Genomic DNA, 20,345 nt, shown 5'->3' on the forward strand with positions numbered 1-20,345 from the left:
ATATGACACCTCAATCTTTTGCCTCTTTTGGGGTCTTGATGGACGTTTAGAAACTTATTCGTGTCTTTAGCGAACAAACCTAAAATAAAGTATGGTGAGCTGGGGGGTTGTACCCCCCTCTCCACTTCTTATCCACCAAATAGAAGGCTCAAAAGGACAAGTATATGATGAAATAGGAATTCAATTTGAATTATCATCAAAATTTAAAAGCAATAAATAACAAACAAAGACAAAATTTAAAACCTAAGAAGATCTTTTGGATTTTGGATTGATTTAAACATGCAAACAAATAAAAGAAGCAAATAGAAAATAAAGTCATGACAAATAATTGCAGGCTCGTATTACCCAAATCAAACCCTATTACCCTAACCTTTCTCTATACATCAAAATCATGCTTCATGATTTGATTTTACATTAAACTCGTATGGATATGAACAAAAACAGAAAGAGAATCCATATCAACATATTCCTTGGAACAAAAACAAAAAAAAATAAGCAAAATAAATTGAAAAAATAAATCCAAAAAAACAAAAGGGAAAACTGGGTGGCTTTAAATTCATAAAGAAACCGATTCAAAAAGAGGTGGGTCCATCTGAAAATTTCTTTAACCAAAACAAAATTTCCCTTATCTTCATTCATGTGAAAATTAATCAAAATACAACAAACCCCAAAATATAACACCTTCGACCCCAATATTTTCTCAATAGCCAAACGAATCCTTAAATGGAAAACTCACTTGTGATTGATTAATCCACAACAAGAGGAAGTTCCACTTCAGTTTCCAGAAACCTTAAAAAAATCAACCTTTGATGAAGAAATATGAAGATATGCCTTGACTTTGGCTTCTTTGAAGGTTTTCAGAAGATGCTAATCGGGTTTGGGTGGTCAACTTGTGAAGAGAGACACACTATGGTTAGGCCAAAATAAACAGATCGGTTGTCTACCTTCATGTATCAAATGAGCTATGAAAATGAGAATTTTTTGAGATCGGGTTAGGGCAAAACGAGAGGAAGTGACAGAGAGAGTTTCCCAACTTTCAAATGTTTCTTGGGTTAAGTGTTTTGTGGGTTTCAGATTTGATAACTTCAAGTTTCAGATTTTGGTGTTTATTAAATTGCACACCTGCCTGTTGACAGGGAAACATTAAAGGGTAATTTTGGAAATGCAAACCTAAACAGTATATAGTGCATGAGAAATATAATATTTTCCTCATTAACAGGCACATCTCATATTTCATTTATGTGGGTTTCCAAAACTATATATATTCCTAATAGCAGCCTGGAAACACAACTTTCCCTTTATTGAATCTTGTAAATATCTTCCCATGTTGCAGTCTTCTAGGAACAAGTTGAACAACGACCTTATTGTTTCTCTTCAACTTTATTTTCCCCATTCCCTTGTATAGAAAACATTTGAATTATGGATGCTTGAGACATACACCTTAAATCCTTTTAAATCTAATCTATTTGAACTAATTTTTTGGGACCTATAGTTGCACCTCTCAACATGAATTTCCTTCCATCAACAATAAATTTCATTCATAAATTTTTGAAATCCCACAACGTGAGTCCTAATTTAGCTAGTCATTGAATTCCTAACACCATATCACACCCACCCAAAGGTATGGGCCTCAAATCTGCCTAAAATTCTTTCATTTGCATGTTTCATGTCAATTGCTTACAAAGTATAGCACTAGTAATTCTAGTTCCATTTGCCACTACCACCTTCATGGGGTTGATAGTTTGTATTAAGCATTTTGTTCTTTTGGCCACTATAGGATCAATGAAGTTATGGGTGCTTCCTGAGTCAATTAGTATGATGATGACCTACTTCTTGATGTTGTCACAAATCCTCATGGTCTAATGAGATGTTGAACCAAATATTGCATTGATTAAAACCATTACCACCTAATATAAAAATATGTTTCATTGTACATTTATGGTCGTACTCATAATTCTTATCACAATAATAACAAAACCCTTTTTCCCATCTCTCTTGCATCTTTGTAGTTGAAATTCTTTTAATAGATAATAATTGACCATTCTAATTTATTCAAATTCTCATAGAGTTTATTGTACTCCCTCTACTTCTATTAGAGTCGTTGATTTCCTTGAGAATTGCCTTCATTGTCCCTTCTTACAACGAGGCTAACACGATGGTTTGGGCTAGTGTGTTCAATCAAAACACGATGACTTGATTTTTAATTGCTTCTTTCATGCACAAATGAAGCACTAAATAAAAAATTCTTATGGTAATTTACTAGTTCTAGCCATCAATGCTTCAAACTGCTCTTGGTATACTCTAACCATAAAAACTTGTTTTAATTTGGTTATTTGTCCAAGGGCCAAATCTAGAAACAACATCTATAGAAAATTGTGTCCAATTGATTTCCTTATTACTAGCCTTATACTCTTGAAACCATTCTAAGACATTTCCTTTTAAATGTAAGGAAGCCAATCTTAAATTCTCTTGATCCTTGATTCCATTAATTTTAAAAAATCTATCACATTTTTTAAATCCATTCACTACGATTCTTATCTTCAAAATTTGAAAAATTGAGTTTGGAAAACTTGGTTTGAAAGAAGTTTGTATTGTGTGAGTGATAGCCTATCTTGTTTCTATTGATTGAAACGCCATCCCCATTACTTGACTCTATTTTGGAAGTCATGTGTTTGAAATTTAGGTTTACGGTTGCGATCATTTTCGACAATTTTTAAACACTTATCTATTTTTTGGTTCCATGTTTTCCATTACCATTTCTTTAAAACATGAAAATCAATTTTCCATAAATAAAGGTTGAATCCACTATTCTTCAAATTGAGAATCTTCTATAAGCTTAAGGTTTTTTTTTTTTTCATGAATAAAACAAGTTTGTTGATAATAAAATCAATTTTTTTTTTTTTTTGTTTTGAAAATTAGAAGTTATCTTTTGTAAATAAAAATTTTAGTTTTTTTTTTTTGGAAAACATGAAATCATTTTCCATAATGAAATTTGTCATTATTTTCTGACATTAAACCATATTTCTAATAATGAAATTATTCTTCATAAATAAAAACGAGAATCATTTAAACTGTGATGACTTTTTTTTTTTCCCTTTGTTTTGGTAAACAAAAGCTTAAAAACTATCTTCCATAAACACAAATTGAAAATATTTTTCTAAAAATAAAAACTGAAAATTAATCTTTTTGTAACTACAATTTGAAAGCATTTTTGAATATTAAAAGAAAAACATTGAAATCATTTAAAAATAAAAAATAAAAATCATTATAAAAAATTAAAAATATATATAAATAAATTAAAAAATCAATAATATTTAATTTTTATTTTATGCATAAGTATAAATGTATTAATATTTTAAATTTTATGAAATAAATTATGCATAATATTTAAATATGAATATATTGAAAATAAAAGAAAATTTAATTATTTAATTTTAACTAATTTTATAAATTTTAAAAATATTATATTATTTTTATTTAATATTATAATTTTTTTCACAAAGAATATATTTCTTATGTTTGCTATATGAAGCAACAAGTTGAAATTCACTGTTTTTTTCCTCTCCAAGTAAAGAATATAAGTCAACATTATTTTTTGTGTAAATAAAATTGAAACCATTTTTTGTGTGATTAAAATAGAATTGAAATTATTTTTTAAAAAAAAAATCATAAATTGAAGTCATGTTTTTAAAATTAGGTGGAATGTTTTTTTTTTTTAATATAAAAAAATTAAATATACTATATTTCATATTTAATTTTGAAAATAATTGGATTGATCCCATAATTTTCCTTATTTTCAATTTTGCAAATCAACTTATTCAATCTTTATTTTTATTATTATTTACATTAGTCCTTAAAAGAAAAAAAAAAAAATCATAATTTTCCCTGAAAAAAAGGCAGCGGCTGTGAGGCACAATCCCGGGGATTGTGTATCCGAGGAGGCAAAGGGCATCATATGGCTTCGCTTCCTCACTGCTCTCTCTGCTCACTCTCTTCCCTCTCTTCGTCTACCTGTCTGCTTCACTTTCCTCTCCACCCAATCCCTTTCCACCGCTTCCCAACTAGCCCACAATTGCCCTTGTTGTACTCCTCTTGCGCTTCTTCTTCCTCTGTACAGCCGACCAACCTTCTTCTCCACCCCATTTTCTTGTTCACTAGCTTTGACAGGCCGTTGGATACTCAAACTTTTCTTGTCACTATCAGTGTTCTGGCCGCCATTGCCCTCTCTCTATTTCTGGGACTCAAGGTATGTTTCTCTTCTACAGTTTTCTGGGGTTCATTGAATGTATATGGGTTTGGATTTTGAAATTGGTTTTTGCTTCAAATGCATAATGGGTTCAGCATATCTCGACCAATTTTTTTGAATGATGTAAACTGAAGGAAATATAATTCACACTTGTGCCAAGGAAATGGTGGGTCCAGTTGGTTGGGCGTTTGTTTCGAATTCATACTGGAATAGTATTTCGAGGGAGCTTCTTTTGGGTTCCTTTGTTGAAATTGGTGTCACGGTATTTCTATTCTTTGTTCCAAACAAGGACTTTGGTGCGTTTGGAACCCTGTAAAATGAGAGTGGTTATGTGGTTTGGGTTGTACCTGATCTCTGTATTACGGTAATGGATGTCTGTTTGATTCATTCCTTTGGGAAGGCATTTTGTAAAAGACTGGTGGTTTTCGATAATATATTTTCTGAGTTGAGAGGTTCTCTACTTGTTCTTGTTTGGGTGTCTTTGGATACAGGTTTTATGGCTTTTGGATGAATCCATATTGTTTATGATGTAGAGAATTTCCATTCCAAACTTCCAGACTCTGTTTTGGGATGACTATTTGATGCAGTTCTTTTATTTTCCATGTCTTTTTCTTCTACCATTTTCTTCCTAGTAGAGGCCCATGTTTTTGTAATCTCTAGTTTTTAGTAGAGTTTGGTGATTGTTTTCATGGATGGAACGAGTTATATATATATATATCATACGGCTCCTCCATTATGTGCATAATGAGAATAATACATGGAATCCAAAAAAAATGGAAATATTCTCATTATAAACTGGGCTGGACTAGTGTTTTTACAAGAAATCTCTAGCCAACCTTCCTGCAAAAGATCTTTTCTTAACATCAAGTGTGTTCGTGTTGGTACTATACTAGATAGAAAGGGTAACTCGAACAATTTCTTTGTCCTCAATGCCCCGGAATTTCCAAGAATTAGTCACTTCAACAGGCTTCGATGGTTATATAGTTATCCAAAGTACGAATGAGATGGATGGTTGTTGTCTCAACCATTCTTGGGCAATTTGGCAAAGAAAAAATTACTCGAATAAAGGGCAAGATTAAGACAGATACAGATCAAACTAAAGATATTAAGACATATATATATATTAATTTATCCATGAAATGTTAGTAGTTTAAGGTGAAAGGAAGGAGAGACAAAGAAAGAGAAAATGTGTGGAATGGTGCAGGGTCCAGGGAGTGTTGGCAGCCTTAGTCATAATTTTTGAAAATAGGAAAATTTTGTGATATATTTTCCTCATTAAGATAAAACAACTAGGAAGAATGGGATCATAATCAATAATCATACCATGTGATCTATTTTGTGGTGTAATGATCTTGCTTGGAGGTTCAAATGACTGGTTAAGATGGGATTAAAAACATTGGCCATGTCTAGTTTATAATGGATTTGGAAGCTTGAAAAATATTTAATGTGTTCAACAAATTAATGGTTTCAAAATATTATGTTGTTCGCGCAGAAATTTCTTTTCTTTTCTCAAGAAAACTTTTCCCTGGAAAAGTTTTTTGTTGAAACTAGTAGATTCTTTATTTTGGAAGCTTTTGTTCTATTGTGGTTTTTGATCAATAATTGGTGGGATTTTGCAGGGAGATCCTGTTCCTTGTGAGCGGTGTGCTGGAAATGGTAATCTGTTTTCTTGACCAATTCTAAATGTATTTATGAGTGTTATGTGTCTGTTTACTTTTTAGATTAAATGAAGATTTGTCCTTTTAACTATTGTTGTTGCTTGTATCAAATGATAATCCATTTGGAGTGGAGTTTTAGGTGCAAGAATGACTTGTGGATGCCCTAATCAATGAAGTTCAACATGGATAAAGAGTTATCATCTATGTATACTCTAACCCAACCCCAAAAAATACACATGAAGTATTGCTTGATGACTTGGTTTCATTTTTCAATATTTTCAAAATCTTTCCTGTTTCTTTCTTTCTAGATGGCCTAAAATAAACACAAAGGAATAACTTTCTAGACTTTCTTTCTCTTCTTTCTCTTACTGTGGAGTGCATCACCTATTCAATCCCAAATAGAGCAAAAATGAGCTGCCGCCACAACATTATTTCTTTCTTGCAATGAAGGAGGATATGATCAACTATTTCTTCATCTCCTTTGCATATAAATAACATCCATTTGGGATTCATCATCCACCTTTTAACTTGGTCTAACGTTTCCTGCCCCATGTAGCTTCCCTTGTGAAAAAGCTTGCCCTTACTAGGACCCAAGAAATCAAAATCATGCTTGCATGAAACACTTCTGATCTTTGAATGGAAAAAAGGAGTAAAGAGATTTAATTGAGAAATTGCCACATGGTTTTGCCAAACCATCTTATCCTCTATATCTCTATAAATCGACTACACTTATAGTCTCCTGAAAAGGGCCTCCACCTTGTTTATTTCCCATTCATGGATCTTTCTTGTGAATCTAGGGTTGCAACATTTCCCTTTCGCACTTTGCTCTCATATCTCAACCACCTAAGCATCTTTAGTTGTGGCTATTGAGAATAATGTGGGGAAAGACAAGCTCCAAGGTTCTTTCCCACATTATCTATTTGTCCAAAACTTCACCCTTAAACCATTTCTCACCTTGATTACCATTCTAGTCTTAAATGCCTTCCCATCCACTTTTGATAACCTTCCTATTGCCTTCTCATACCATTCTCTCACTCCTTTACAAGACCTAATGGGAATCCTAGATTGCTCTGTTTCCCTGGTCTTGGATCGAATTGGGTGCATGCAATCTATTCCTAGACTCTCTAAATCTAATACAATGGAAAATATGACATCAAAAACCATAAAGAACCTAGATCTAGAGATATAAAGAACATACCTACGATCTGGATGTTCCCAGTCGAATCCAATCCATTGAAGTTGTTGAAAACTTCATAGATCTCATCTATTCGGTGTTTTTCCACTTGATCTCTCCTCATATGGAGCCAAGCACACAAGAGAAATGTGGACTTCTCTTTCTCTTTGAGGGTGGCTAGGGTTTCTCTTTGGAAAAACCTCTTTGGAAAATAGAATTGCTAAACCCTAAACCCTCAAGGGGGTTTATGGACTTAAGTGACTTGAGCTCAAATTGAACTTAGGTCATCTAATCCAGCTCACCTAGGTCCTAATTAATTAATTAGCCCTATTAGGTTTCAATTAATTAATGAGGTCATTCTAGAAAGACTATTCATAAGATCTAATGCAATCTTGTGTTTTTACCAAAATGCCCTTATGCATGCTTATGAACCAGAAACCCAAATCCTTCAAATAAAACGTGGCACTATGTATTAGAAGCTTGAGCCCATAGGGAAATACTAGCTCCCTCATAATCTAATTTCGAAATTGATTCAACATTCCACAAAAAAAAATAAAAAAATCAATTAATATCTATGAAATTATAATGAGGGGAAACTTGAGTTTGTGACTTATTATCCACTACATGCAGGCCCCCCATAAACTGGTATTTGTAATCTAATAAGTTAGTGTTATCAATCTATCAAGATCATAGTTTTAAAAGGCTCAAGGGGCACCAAGGCACAAATAGTCCTGGAGCCTGAGGCGCAAGGCTCACCTAAGGCGCAGACTTTAGTGAAGTGAGGCGCACCCTAATTTACATATATATTTTTATATAATATAATCAAATTTAACAATCATTTATTTGTCCTAAACATATAAATCATCAAATATCATCCAAAACTTCAATTTAATCAACATGATGAGGTCCCGGAAGGTACGTGACTATTTTTCCTCTATTTTTCCTCATCTTCTTCTTCTTCTTCATTTCTCCACTGCATGGCTGAGGCTAGGGCATGATTGGGAGTGGTGTCAGGTTCAAAAATACCAGAAAAAGGGGGCTGGAAGGGAAAACAGGGCCAAAACGGTGTTGTTTTGGCTTGTTTTTTTTTTTTAAAGGAACAAGCTCCAAAACGATGCCGTAATGACCTTTTTTTTTTTTTTTTTAAAGGAACAGGCTCCAAAATGAGGGCCAAAATGACGTCGGTTTGGACCCAAAAAAATAAAAATAAAATTAGGGCTTCTCAACCCTAGCCCTCTACAGCTTGATAGCAATTGAAGAAGAGAAGGAGAAGAAAAAGAAGAACAAGAAGAAGAAGGAGAAGGAGAAGAAGGAAGGCATACCTGGCCGGAGGCGAGTCAGGTGACTGCGTCATGCCTTGCGCGCCTACACGACGCTTTTGTGAAGGGGCGTCGCCTGCCTTTAGGCGAGGCGTCGAAGGGTGGGGTCACGCCGCCTCGAGCCTAGGCGTGCCTTTCACAACTATGATCAAGATTACATCTCTAATCCTTAAGTTACAAATCCAACTATTATGTGAACAATTGACATACTTTAGCTCCAAAGAGCATATGTCAAATTCCACTAAAGGAATTACTATAGCCATAGTCTTCTTGATTACATGTCCTTTGGATCATCCATGATGATATACTTTCTTAATCCTATGAGATATCATGGTGCCTCTATTGAGAATACCTATTGCTACTAACCTGTATCAACAAAGACACAATTCGTAGTGATATATGACTAAATCAGGGTCTCACTAATAGGTTAAAATCTCCTCTTGATTTTGGCACAGACTTAATATTTTGTCAAGGTTGAGAGTCTGACATATAATAGCTTGGTGAATCATGACAACCTGATGAACTTAGGTCATGATTCACCGTAGGTCTTGCCCAATATGTAATCATATACATTAATGCATTCACCATGAAAACCCCATCTTGACAACCAAGACAAGCCATCCCTTTAATTGAGAGATAATGCACAACAATCTCTACTAGATTGCCTAAATCGATGAATAGACTGAATAACTTATTATCTTGCAAGGAGCCCATGACTTGTATTTTTTATCCACTCGTAGTGCACCTAAGTCATATACAATACAAGTGATATGGACATGTATGCTGAGATAACTAATTAATGCATATGAGATATTAAAGGGAACTAGATACATAAATAAATAAATAAATTTATTAATGAATCTAAAATTGTTACAACATGCCATATACTCTAAGGCTCTATCCCAACAGGACCAACCTCCTTTGAAATAACCCTCTTCCATAGGGAGTTTAACGAAAGGCTTTCTCTCAAATGAATGTGGCGCACAAACTAGAAAGGGTTGAAAAGACCTCCTTGGAAATGGAGCCACTAGACACCTTGGATCGTCATCATCGAAATTTTCAAAAAGCATTCTATTGATGCTTGGTCTCCAATCCCCCAACTCAAAAAGAAGGTTTTGAAAAGCATTAAACACCACACCAACCCCACCCCCACCCCCCCCACCCAATGCAATGGTTGCATCCTCAAGCAACATAACATCATTGACCTTGATTTTATCCAAATAATTCTTTTTTCTATTGGCATTGGCCATTTTGTTGAAGAAATTTATATTCTTATCTCCCTCTTTAAGCCATAATTCTCTTGACTTTTGTATCTACGAAACTTTTTCCATTGTTTCCCACTTGCAATACTCCTCCTTTGCTTTCCTTCTAGCCTCATTCTCATCAACAGAAAGAATGGATTCCCTTTTTCAGAGCTATAGCTTTATTTGTAGCAACCTTTCCAAGTACTTTTTTTTTTTTGATAGGTAAATAAGAATATATTAAAAGTGCTTGCAAAATGGCACAAACATTTCAAAATAATTCTCTATTCCAAGCTTTAAGATCGAGCTTCTGGAATTTTAGCTCGGTTGCCAAGATGGGCTAAACAAACCCTCAATAGAGTAGCTCTAATTTCTAATCAGGTCCTTGAACCCTTCTTCTTTTAGCCTCATATTTTCAAACTTGAAGGACGATTTTGCCCTTCCTCATTCCTTATCTTTTTAATAAAATGAGTGTGATCAGAAACTTATCTTAGCAACACACACTGGATTAGGCTACCGAAATGATTCTCCCACTCTTCTGAAACATGAAGCGATCTAGCCTAGATGAACATTGTTTATTCAAACCCCCAATCTAGGTGAAAGGACCACTTTCTAGAGGACGGTCCCTTAAGTGAAGCTCTTCAATGAAGCTTGAAAAATGCTTCATGGCTACTGAATTTCTTTGAAGTTTCTCATTTCCTTAAGGAAATGGACTATGTTAAAATCCCCTTTGATACACCATAGGTTAATTTAAAGCCCTCTAATATCACATAGCTCCACCCAAAAATCCACTCACATTTTTTACCAACCCATGCACCCTTGAAAACAACATCCAAATGAAATTGTCTTCATTGTTTTTAAACCAATAGGAGACTAAAAAAGCCTTCATGTCCTTATTAATTAACTCCATCACTCTACCATCCCAAAAGACAAAAATCCACCCTTGCTTTTGACGTCAACAACACCCTAACTTAAGAATTTGTCTACAACTAAACTCTTCTCCTTCTAAACAAGCAATTGTTGGACCTAAGTTTCTTTAAGACACGTGAGGTCTGCCCTTTGATTAGGGACATTACCATTAATCATTGGATTTTTTAGGAATACTATTGATGTGTTGTGGTTTAGAATCATTCCTAGGGGCTCGAATAACACCTCTTAGGGTCATCAGAAAAACTAAAGGTATCTCTTCAATTGGAAAGACCCTCTCTAATCCATTGGAAACTTGCCTTAAGAAATAGAAGACAAAGGATAGGTAAGCCTGAACCTTAAGGAAGAGGGAAGAGAAGGAACCGTGATTGGGAAATAGGAGGCCTTAGCCTCCAACACTTCATTGGTGATTTTTTTGGACCACTGTTGCTCCCCCTTGACGTCGGCAGAGCAAGGCTTGACCCTTCAATGTCCACACCTTTATAACCTATGCCCTGATTCAGACGAACTCCTCCTTGGTCGAAAGAACATCACTCACAGTAATAGCTCTTAATGGGTGAAGATGGGCCTAAGAGGGGCCCGCCTCTTTGAATCAACCCTCATAGCTTCTTTAAAGTTTAAACTTAAAGCTGTCTTGGCCCTTTTAAAGGAAAGGCTTAGGTATCTCTTTGGGCCTCCATTCACCATCTAACCCACCTCCTCATCTAGCATTCAACTCCAAGATGATGCCTTCTACCTGATTAACGTCGATTGAGGCTTAGGCCCACCAATGCTTCTCCACCTCATCAAAGACTACAACACCCTTACCCTTTCTAACCCCTACATTTTGAAGAGGTGGCACAATATCACCACATTTTTTAAGCTATAGGTTTGACTTTTCCACACTTGCCACAATGCGCGATTCTCCATGCAAGACATCCCTAACATCTTTTCTTGAGTGTGCTTTGATCTCTTTAGATCTTTTCTCCTCCCATAGTTCTTGTTTCAACCATGATATTCAGAGATTTTAGTTGATGATGTAGAGGATGTTTTCATCATGACTCCCAACTTGGATTTCTCAAGACTTACAAGGGAAAAACTTGATGTAAATAAGGGAATGGATCTTTTCCTAGGACATGACTTCTTATCTGATCCAACTCAAGAGTTTAAACTAGCAAAGAATTCAAATACATGTTCTTGTTCATGCAAGTCTAGCAACATCTACAGTAGATTCCATTCTTACATGTTGATACATGTCAAGTTCTTGCCATTATACTTCCATGTTACTGGGATATGAAGTCACATCAAGATTTCCTTATTCAGTGACATGGGTTTTACTTTTCAACTCATATATTTGGGCTACAACTCTTTGCTTTGAGTACTTTTGGGAAACAACATCCCAAACTTCCTTGGTCTTGTAAAGAAATAAGAAAGGCTTTTTGATTTTTAGCTTCATTGAATTCAATAACTAGGATATTACCATGGAGTTCTTGGCCTCCCACGTCTGATAGTTGGGATTAGTGGAGTTTGGTTCTTTTATTGTTCCTTGAGGATATCCCATTTTATGTCTACTCTTTAAGAACAACATGATAGATAGAGACCACTCTAGGAAATTGTAGCCATTGAGTTTTTCTATAGTGATTTGAAGGGTTGGATTGTCAAGATTTGTTGAGCACTTTTGTGGATTGACAAAATTTGAAGGATTTTGAGAAGAGAGTTTGCCAGTCATATTTGCCAAATGCAAATACAAAAGAGTTTAAGAACAAAAAAAAAAAAAAAAAAAACGAGACGAAGACGTTAAAGAGATTTTGCAGAAAATGCAAGAAGAATAGAGAGTCCAGAAACTTAATGGTGCTCTGATACCATATTGGTTAGAACCAATTCTTCTTGTTATTACTGAATAAGAATCATACACAGATGCATACAAGGTTGTTACCAAATTAGGCTGAGATTCAGGCTCAAACCAAGCTGAGATTCTACAACTTTCTAGCTATAATACAACTGTCCTATAAAGAATAATATTTTTGACTAATCTAACATCTAAGTACTAGGAATATACATGGTAACAAAATAACAATTAATTAGATCTCTGAAATTAAGGAATTGTGCAGATTTCTAACACATTCTTTGGGTATCCATGTTGAAAAGTAGACTAAATCACTGGAGTAGATAAGAGAAGCAAGTTTTATTAGATTAATGATCATTAAAATTCTTTAAGAAGCTGAAAATCCTGCATGCAGAATTGTGTGCAATTGGGAAATCTTTCCTACTTGAAATTCTGCAGAGCCTGGGGAAAGCTCGTTTGATAAGTTGATTACCCCACCAAAAATCCTTCCTCATATGAATCCTAGAATTTGTGATTTGAGTCAGGAATAGTTTCTTGCCAGCTGAACTATAAAATTTTAATTTATCATTCTTCTTATTGTAGTTGACTGAGCCCAATAGTTAAATTGGCTGAACCCATAATAATTCAACTTGGATAAATATTATGTTGGTGTGAAATATATAATTCAAGATCTTTGATGTTATATTGACGTGAATGCTCAAACAAATCAAAATAAATATTTAGTACTCTCTCAGATCTTAGTGGGGATAAAGCTTTTGGATCTGATGGCTTCTCTATGGGTTTTTGGCAATTTGGTTGGGATTTTTTGAAGGAAGAAATTATGGGGTTTTTTAAGGACTTTCATGAATGGGGCAGGTTTGTGAAGAGTATTAACTCTTTTATGGTGTTAATTCCTAAGAAAGGGGGTGTTGAAGACCTTAAGGATTTTAGGCCTACAAGCTTGGTGGGTAGCCTTTACAAGTTGTTAGCTAAAGTGTTAGCTAATAGGCTAAAGAAGGTGGTGGGAAATGTGGTATCCATGTCCCAAAATGCTTTTGTGGAGGGTAAGCAAATCCTTGATGCCTCTTTGATTGCCAATGAGGCTATTGATTTGTTGTAGAAAGGCAATGGTAGTGGTATCATGTGCAAGCTTGATATTGAGAAGGCATATGACCATGTAAATTGGAATTTCCTATTTTGGTTGCTAGAAAAGATGAGATTTGGTTCTAAGTTGATCAGTTGGATTCAATGGTGTATTTCTATAGTGAGCTTCTCTGTCCTTATCAATGGAACTCCTTTTGGTTTTTTCCAAAGTTTTAGGGGTTTGAGGCAGGGGGACCCTTTATCCCCTTACCTTTTTGTGATTGTCATGGAGGCCCTCAGTTGTTTGTTGAAGAGAGTTAAGGAGGGAGGCTTTTTGTTGGGATGGTGGTTCAATAGTAGAGAAGTAGGAGTGGAAATCTCTCACTTGTTGTTTGCATATGACACTTTAGTCTTCTGTGAGCCTTCTCTAAATTAGTTGACTTATTTGAGTTGGTTACCTATGTGATTTGAGGCGATGTCAGGGTTGAGGGTAAATTTGGAGAAAAGTAAGCTAGTTCTAGTGAGGAGAGTGGACATTGTAGCAGACTTGGCTCAAGAGTTTGGTTGCAAGATTAGTGTGTTCCCATCTTCTTATTTGAGTCTTCCCTTAGGTGCTCATTTTAAGGATGTGGTAGTTTGGGATGGAATGGAGGAGAGGCTTTGGAAAAGACTATTGATTTGGAAAAGACAATATATTTCCAAAGGAGGTAGGCTTACCTTAATTCGGAGCAGCACTCTATTTGGTATGTCTATTTATTTTATATCTCTATTTTGTATTCCAAGGAAAGTCAGATTGAGGTTGGAGCAGATCTAAAGAGATTTTCTTTAAGGAGGAGGGGCCCTTGAGAGGAAGCCTCATTTAGTAAGTTGGTCTATTGTTTGCTTAGATAAACATAAGGGTGATTTAAGAGTGAGGAATTTAGCTTTGCTCAATAATGCCCTTTTGTGTAAATGGAGTTGGCATTTTGCATTGTAGAGGGAGACTTTTTGGAGGCAAGTTATTTGTGGGATGTATGGGGAAGAAGTGGGTGGGTGGTGTTCTTGTGAAGCGAGGGAAAGGTTTGGGGTAGGTTTGTGGAAAGCCATTAGGAGAGAATGGGATGTGATAGGTGGCAATATGGCTTTTTCTGTGGGGAATGGGAGGAGGGCTAGATTTTAGAAGGATAGGTGGTGTAGTGACGATCCTTTAAGCACCTCTTTTCCCTCCTTATTTGCTATATCCTCATCCAAGGAGGCTTGGGTGGAAGATGTTTGGAACCTCTCTGAAGGGGGGAGTTTAGCATCCTCGTTTTTTTAGGCGGCTCAACGATTAGGAGATGGTTGATGTGGAGCGTTTTTTTCAGTGATTGCAATGAAGAAGGTTGTGTGGAGATGTGGAAGATTAGGTGGTTTGAACAAAGTCTAAGGATGGTAAATTTAATGTCAAATCTCTCTATAAGGCGGCCTTAGAACTGGAACGACAAGGGGATTTTCCTACTAGTGTAATTTGGAACTTATGGGTGCCCCGAGGGTGAGCTTTTTTTACTTAGAAGGCTACTTGGAATAAGGTCTTAACCTTGGATTGGATTCAGATGAGAGGGTGACCTTTGGCTAATAGATGTTACTTGTCTCTTTCAGAGGAAGAGTCTCTTGATCATATCCTCTAGCATTATGATATGGCAAGGAGTCTTTGGCATTTGTTGTTTTCTTTGTTTAGGGTGTCGTGGGTGCTTTTGTCACTGGTTAGAGAGATGTTGTTAGGTTGACATGGTTATTTTGTGGGTAAGAAGATGAAAAAAGTATGGTGAGCTGCTCCCTTATGCCTTTTTTGGACAATTTGGAAGGAAAGAAATAGTAGGACATTTGAAGATGAGGGTCATTCGGTACAAGGGTGTAAATCTTATTTCCTTTGTAACCTTTGGGCATAGGCTAAGGGGTTTTTAGCTGTCGGCCCTTCTTCCGTTGTTGAGTTTGTAGATTGGTTGTGCTTTGTTTGAGGGGGTGTTGTTTTTTTTACTCTCTTGTTTTTTTGTGGCGCTCTTAAGCATCCTTTGTATACTTCCTGTGTACTTTGAGGCGCTTTTCTGGAGTGCCTTGTTTTAATATATTGCTTTTTACCCATCCAAAAAAATAAAATAAAATAAAATAAAAATAAGAATAATGCAAACAAGATAGAAAACAATAGATATCATATATAATGAACCAAATTTTTACATCATGTCACCACTTTTAAGGGCTCTATCTTAGAAATATCAACCATGTTTCTCAAACCCATTTCATGACAAGCCTATCTGTTACTTGGATAACTTTTAGAGATTGCTTCAACGCCTCAAGGTCTGTGTAAACTTTTTTCATTATTATTTGAGATCTAAATCTGTAAGCCACTTGCCCTACTAGGAGTGTAAGTGGGCCTGCAAATATTAAAAAGATGTGCATGCAAGTCATCATCACTATTTGACTTGAACATTCAAAAGCAATGCATCCCCATATCTAAATCTTTCAAAAGAATTTGTCAATACACTAATTTCCTCATAGATTGGATGTTGTATCATTTATTTGCTTACTTAAGAGATAAATAGACATTCATACATCTATAGATGTGGTATCAACCAATCAGTAAATGGCTTTTCTGAAAGGAAGTTCCTTTACTTTTCTTTATATATATATATATATATATATATAATATTTCTTTCAATTCTTTCAATATGTTTTGGTCATTATGAAGATTGATAACCTATCCACCACTTGTTAATGTTAGTGACTTCTCTAAAGAATGATTTTTTTTTTTCATAATTATCTGTGATTATATATTTGGTGTTTGACATTATAAACAAGTTAATGACGGTATTTATTATGATTAGGTGGCACAAAATGTGTTTTTTGTGACAATGGCAAGATGAAGCAAGAAACAGGTTTGGTTGACTGTAAGGTGTGCAAGGGAGCAGGTACTATTTTCTAACTGTTGGATATTTCTATAGTAGTTATAAAAGATGAGACTATTATATATCCATTTGAAAATGGTCCATCCCATTATGTTTCGTGTTGCTTTTAGAATGAAGCCATCATGTTTCTTCCTAGTAATTTATGAGTCTTTTGTTTTTTTTTTTCTTTTGGGTTTAATGTTAGACTATTTATGACTTTGATTATTGACCATATTTTCTAAGAAGAGTTTTGACCGCTACTTTTTATGTTTTCAAAACCGGATTGATCATTGAACCAAAAAAGTTATCGGTTCATGGTTTATTGATCGGACCGGTGATCGAGTCGGTGACGTTATAAATATATAATTTATATATTATTAAAATTTAAAATAATTATTAAAATAAAAATAATAATTTATATATTATTTAAAAATTAAAATTTTAATTGAAAATCAGAAAATTAGTTTTAAATTAGAAATTTAAATTAAAATCAGAATTTTAATTTAAAATTTGAATTTTAGAATTTTTAAATCAAAAACTTATTTTAAAATTAGAAATTTATTTAAATTATAATGTTTTCATTAATTTAAATTAAAATGACAATTTTTAAAACTCATAAAGTAAAAAAATAACCAATATAAAATAAAATAGATAATAATGGAGATGAGGTAAAAAAATAAAAAAAAATAAAAAAAATAATTTGAAAATGAAGGGGAGAGATGGACGGGCAAAAAGGAAAAGGTGGGATGCATCGTGCGGGGCTGGAAGGTTGGTGGGAGGGGGGGAGCAATGGTGGCAACTAGAAATGGAAAGGGAAAAAAATCTGGAAATGAATGGGGAAAAGGGGCGGGCAAAAGGAAGAGGAGGAGGTGGGTGGGTGGGTGGGTGGGGGGTGCTGCGAGGGGCTGGAAGAATGAAGGTTTGGCAGGGGGTGGGGCACCAACTGGAAATGGAGAAGGGGGGTAGGGCGGGGGACTGGGAAGAAGGAAGGGGAAGGGAAAGGTGCAGGGGGGCTGCGTGGGGCTAAGAAGGAAGGAACGGGTGGGGGGCTGCGGTTGAGGCAGGTTGGATGGGAGGAGGATAACTGTTTGGTTCACCCGAAATTGGCCAGGTCAGCTAGTTCACCTGTTCGACCGCCGGTTCTGGTGGTTCGACGCCAGTTTGAAGGATCTCTGGTTCAAATGGCCGAACCGGACCGGATTGGTGGCCGGCCGACAGTCGAACCAGTCAGTCTGGTCTGGTTTTTAAAACAATGCTATTTATGACTTTGATTATTAACCATATTTTCTAAGAAGAGTTTTGACTGCTACATTTTTTGTGAATGTATCCAAAAAAAAAAAAAGAAAAAAAAAAGGTGATACAAAGGAAATTAAGGACTTTAGACCTAATTTAGTGGGAGGAATATATAAACATTTGGCTGATTGGTTGAAGTTGGAATAATTGTCTTGGAACTTTAAAATTTATTTATCAAGGATAGACAAATCCTTGGTGCCGTCCTTATTATGATGAAAGATATAAATTCTACAATTAAGAGCACTAAGGCAGGTTTGGTTTGCAAGTTGAATATTGAGAAAGCATAAAACCAGGTTTTTGGGATTTCTTAGTAGATATACATACATATATATATATATATATATATATATATATATATATATATTAATTTATTAAGATGGGTTTTGATGAGAGGTGGTTTCTTGAATCAATGGGGAATGGATAGAGGAGGCATTTTAAGGAATAATTGGCAGGCATATGTTTCTCATAAAAGGGTCTGAGTTACTGCTTATTGAAGTTTAGAAGGCAGCATCAGTTATTAGAACCTGAATAACTTTAGGAACTTCCATGTTTAGGGTAGCTCGAGATGGTGATGCCTTTCTTGGCTTGTATCCATAGATGTTGTATTATGGAGGACAGGGATGATTCACTCTGTTGGAAAAGGTTCAAGATGTACATGAGATGAAAAGCACTGGAGTCAAAATTTGGTCAAGTATGTCAAATTCATATTAGAAGTGATTGATGGGGAACAGTGAATAGGGGCGGATGATCTACAATTGCCAGTGTCTTGGATTGATGATGCCAAGGCTGAAGTCTAAGATCCTTGGATAAACTTGGTAATCCAAGATTTTGTATTGTTTTTTATTGGGGGAGGTGGTGCTTGTGAAGCAGTTTGGGGAAGACTCCCCCATATTGATGGTAGGGCCATGGTGAATTGTTGTCATCTATGTAGGAAGGAGCAGGAATCTGGTAATCATATTTTCTTCCATTGGTAGAATGCAAATGCCTTATGGCCCCCTTGTTCTCGCCATTTGGCATCTTGTGGGGATTGCCGTTCTCAGTGAGCGAACGAAAAAGCCATTGAATTATGCCCCTCATTTCATTAGGCCAAGGGGGGAACTCATCTTTCCATGACCTTGTAGAAATTTTAGTACTAGACTAATTTTGTCGGCCTTTGTTTTTGTTTTTGGCTTTTTCGTTTTCCTTTTCTTTTGGGTTGTTTCTATGTATACATCCCATGGAGTAGGGTCCGCCTGCTATTAGTGCATTTCTTTTAATAACATTCTATCTATGGAAGTATCATGATAATAGAAAGCCACTGGTGTGTTCTCCATGCAATGTTTCAGAATGGAATAATTCATCTCTTGGAACCTTACTGTTCATTTAGATTATATTATGTTGGGTCCGACCATTGAGTTTACCTTGTTTCTTAAGTTCAATTCCATCATTCATTTTTCTCACCCGCTTATTGGTGTTGTTTCTCTCTAGGATTGATATTCTGCAAGAGATGTGGAGGTTCAGGGTACTCTAAACGCTTATAAACTGTGGCTCAAAATTTCTCATTTCTGTCGTGATTCCCTTTTGTTTCAACCCCTAAGCTAATTTTGCTGAAGCTTTAATTCTTTTGTTTACAATATTTCTAATGGGCTGGAAGTAATGAAAATTGTAAAGTTGAATCTCTCTCTCCCTCTGTCTCTCTCTCTCTCTCTGTGCAAAATGGAAAATTGTTATTTACAGAGAGGAGGGCTTTAGAAAATTCATCTTCCTACGCGGGTACGAGGAGCGAGAATGATCACTTCATTCCTTTTTTTTTTTTTTCCATCCTCGTCTATTGGCATATTTTGAAACTTCAAGTAATGATGGAAATGGAATAATCCTTTTTCATGTTTAGATAATTCAAATAATTATAGGAATGAAATCGGGAATGATTCCAAATGAAATGAATTTTCACTTATAAGTAGGATTTCAATTCATACCTTGTCCGGGATATTTTCATTTATAAGTGCAAGTTAATTTTAAAAACATTTTTTAAAAATAAAGAAAATTAAAAACTATTTTGGATAAATTGTTTTTAAAAAACAATTTTTATTTTGATTTCCTAAAAAAAAAAATTTTAATTCAATTATATGATATAAATTAAATTTAATTCTAAGTCTTATTAAAAATATTTTTTAAATTATAAATAAAATAAAAAATAATTTTAATAAAATATGAATAATAATATTATAATAAAATTATAAATTATATTTTTATGAATATTATAGAAATATGGATATTAATCGTTGATTTATTTTATTAAAAATAAATAATAATAATTTAAAATTAATAATTATTAATATTATTTTATTTTAAATGAATTTAAAAATAAATCAAATTTAATTTTTTAAGGTATGAATGAATCAAAATTTTCATTACCTGCCTGCATTTACTACTATCCTGGCCAATGGATTTTGAAAGTTTTTATTTAATTTATAATTAATTAATTAGTATTTTGAATTTTAAATTATTTTTAAAATTTTAAAAGTTTATTAAAGAATTTAAAGTATTAATTATGTCTATTATTTTTTTTTCAAATTATTTTTAAATATTATTAAACTTATTATACATTTTTAAAAATTGTTTCTCCATAACAATTACTAAATAGGAGTATTAAATTTCAAAAATAATTTTATTTGTAAATTATAGGTTCAAATAGATTTTTATTATTATTAGAAAAAAAAA

At 34.5% G+C, this 20,345-nt stretch overlaps 1 protein-coding gene across 1 annotated transcript; it reads left to right on the forward strand.

Annotated features, from left to right (window-relative positions):
- The first annotated feature begins 3,867 nt into the window (after window positions 1–3,867).
- LOC100244480 (protein BUNDLE SHEATH DEFECTIVE 2, chloroplastic) lies at window positions 3,868–19,302 on the forward strand. Its single transcript, XM_002277621.4, has 4 exons — window positions 3,868–4,246; window positions 5,866–5,902; window positions 16,293–16,376; window positions 19,113–19,302. Exons 1-4 carry the CDS (start codon window positions 3,956–3,958, stop codon window positions 19,163–19,165), a joined length of 465 nt encoding a protein of 154 aa, XP_002277657.1. The 5' UTR covers window positions 3,868–3,955; the 3' UTR covers window positions 19,166–19,302.
- The last annotated feature ends 1,043 nt before the right edge of the window (window positions 19,303–20,345 follow it).

The sequence above is a fragment of the Vitis vinifera genome, chromosome 6 (assembly GCF_030704535.1).
Source record: "Vitis vinifera cultivar Pinot Noir 40024 chromosome 6, ASM3070453v1".
NCBI lineage: Eukaryota > Viridiplantae > Streptophyta > Magnoliopsida > Vitales > Vitaceae > Vitis > Vitis vinifera.

Bases quoted from the DNA above. Each gene is read 5' to 3' on its own strand.
- LOC100244480 (XM_002277621.4), top strand. From the start codon at position 3,956: ATGGCTTCGCTTCCTCACTGCTCTCTCTGCTCACTCTCTTCCCTCTCT. The intron at 5,903-16,292 runs GTAATCTGTTTT...TATTATGATTAG, and splicing joins TGAGCGGTGTGCTGGAAATG to GTGGCACAAAATGTGTTTTT. The intron at 16,377-19,112 runs GTACTATTTTCT...GTTTCTCTCTAG, and splicing joins TAAGGTGTGCAAGGGAGCAG to GATTGATATTCTGCAAGAGA.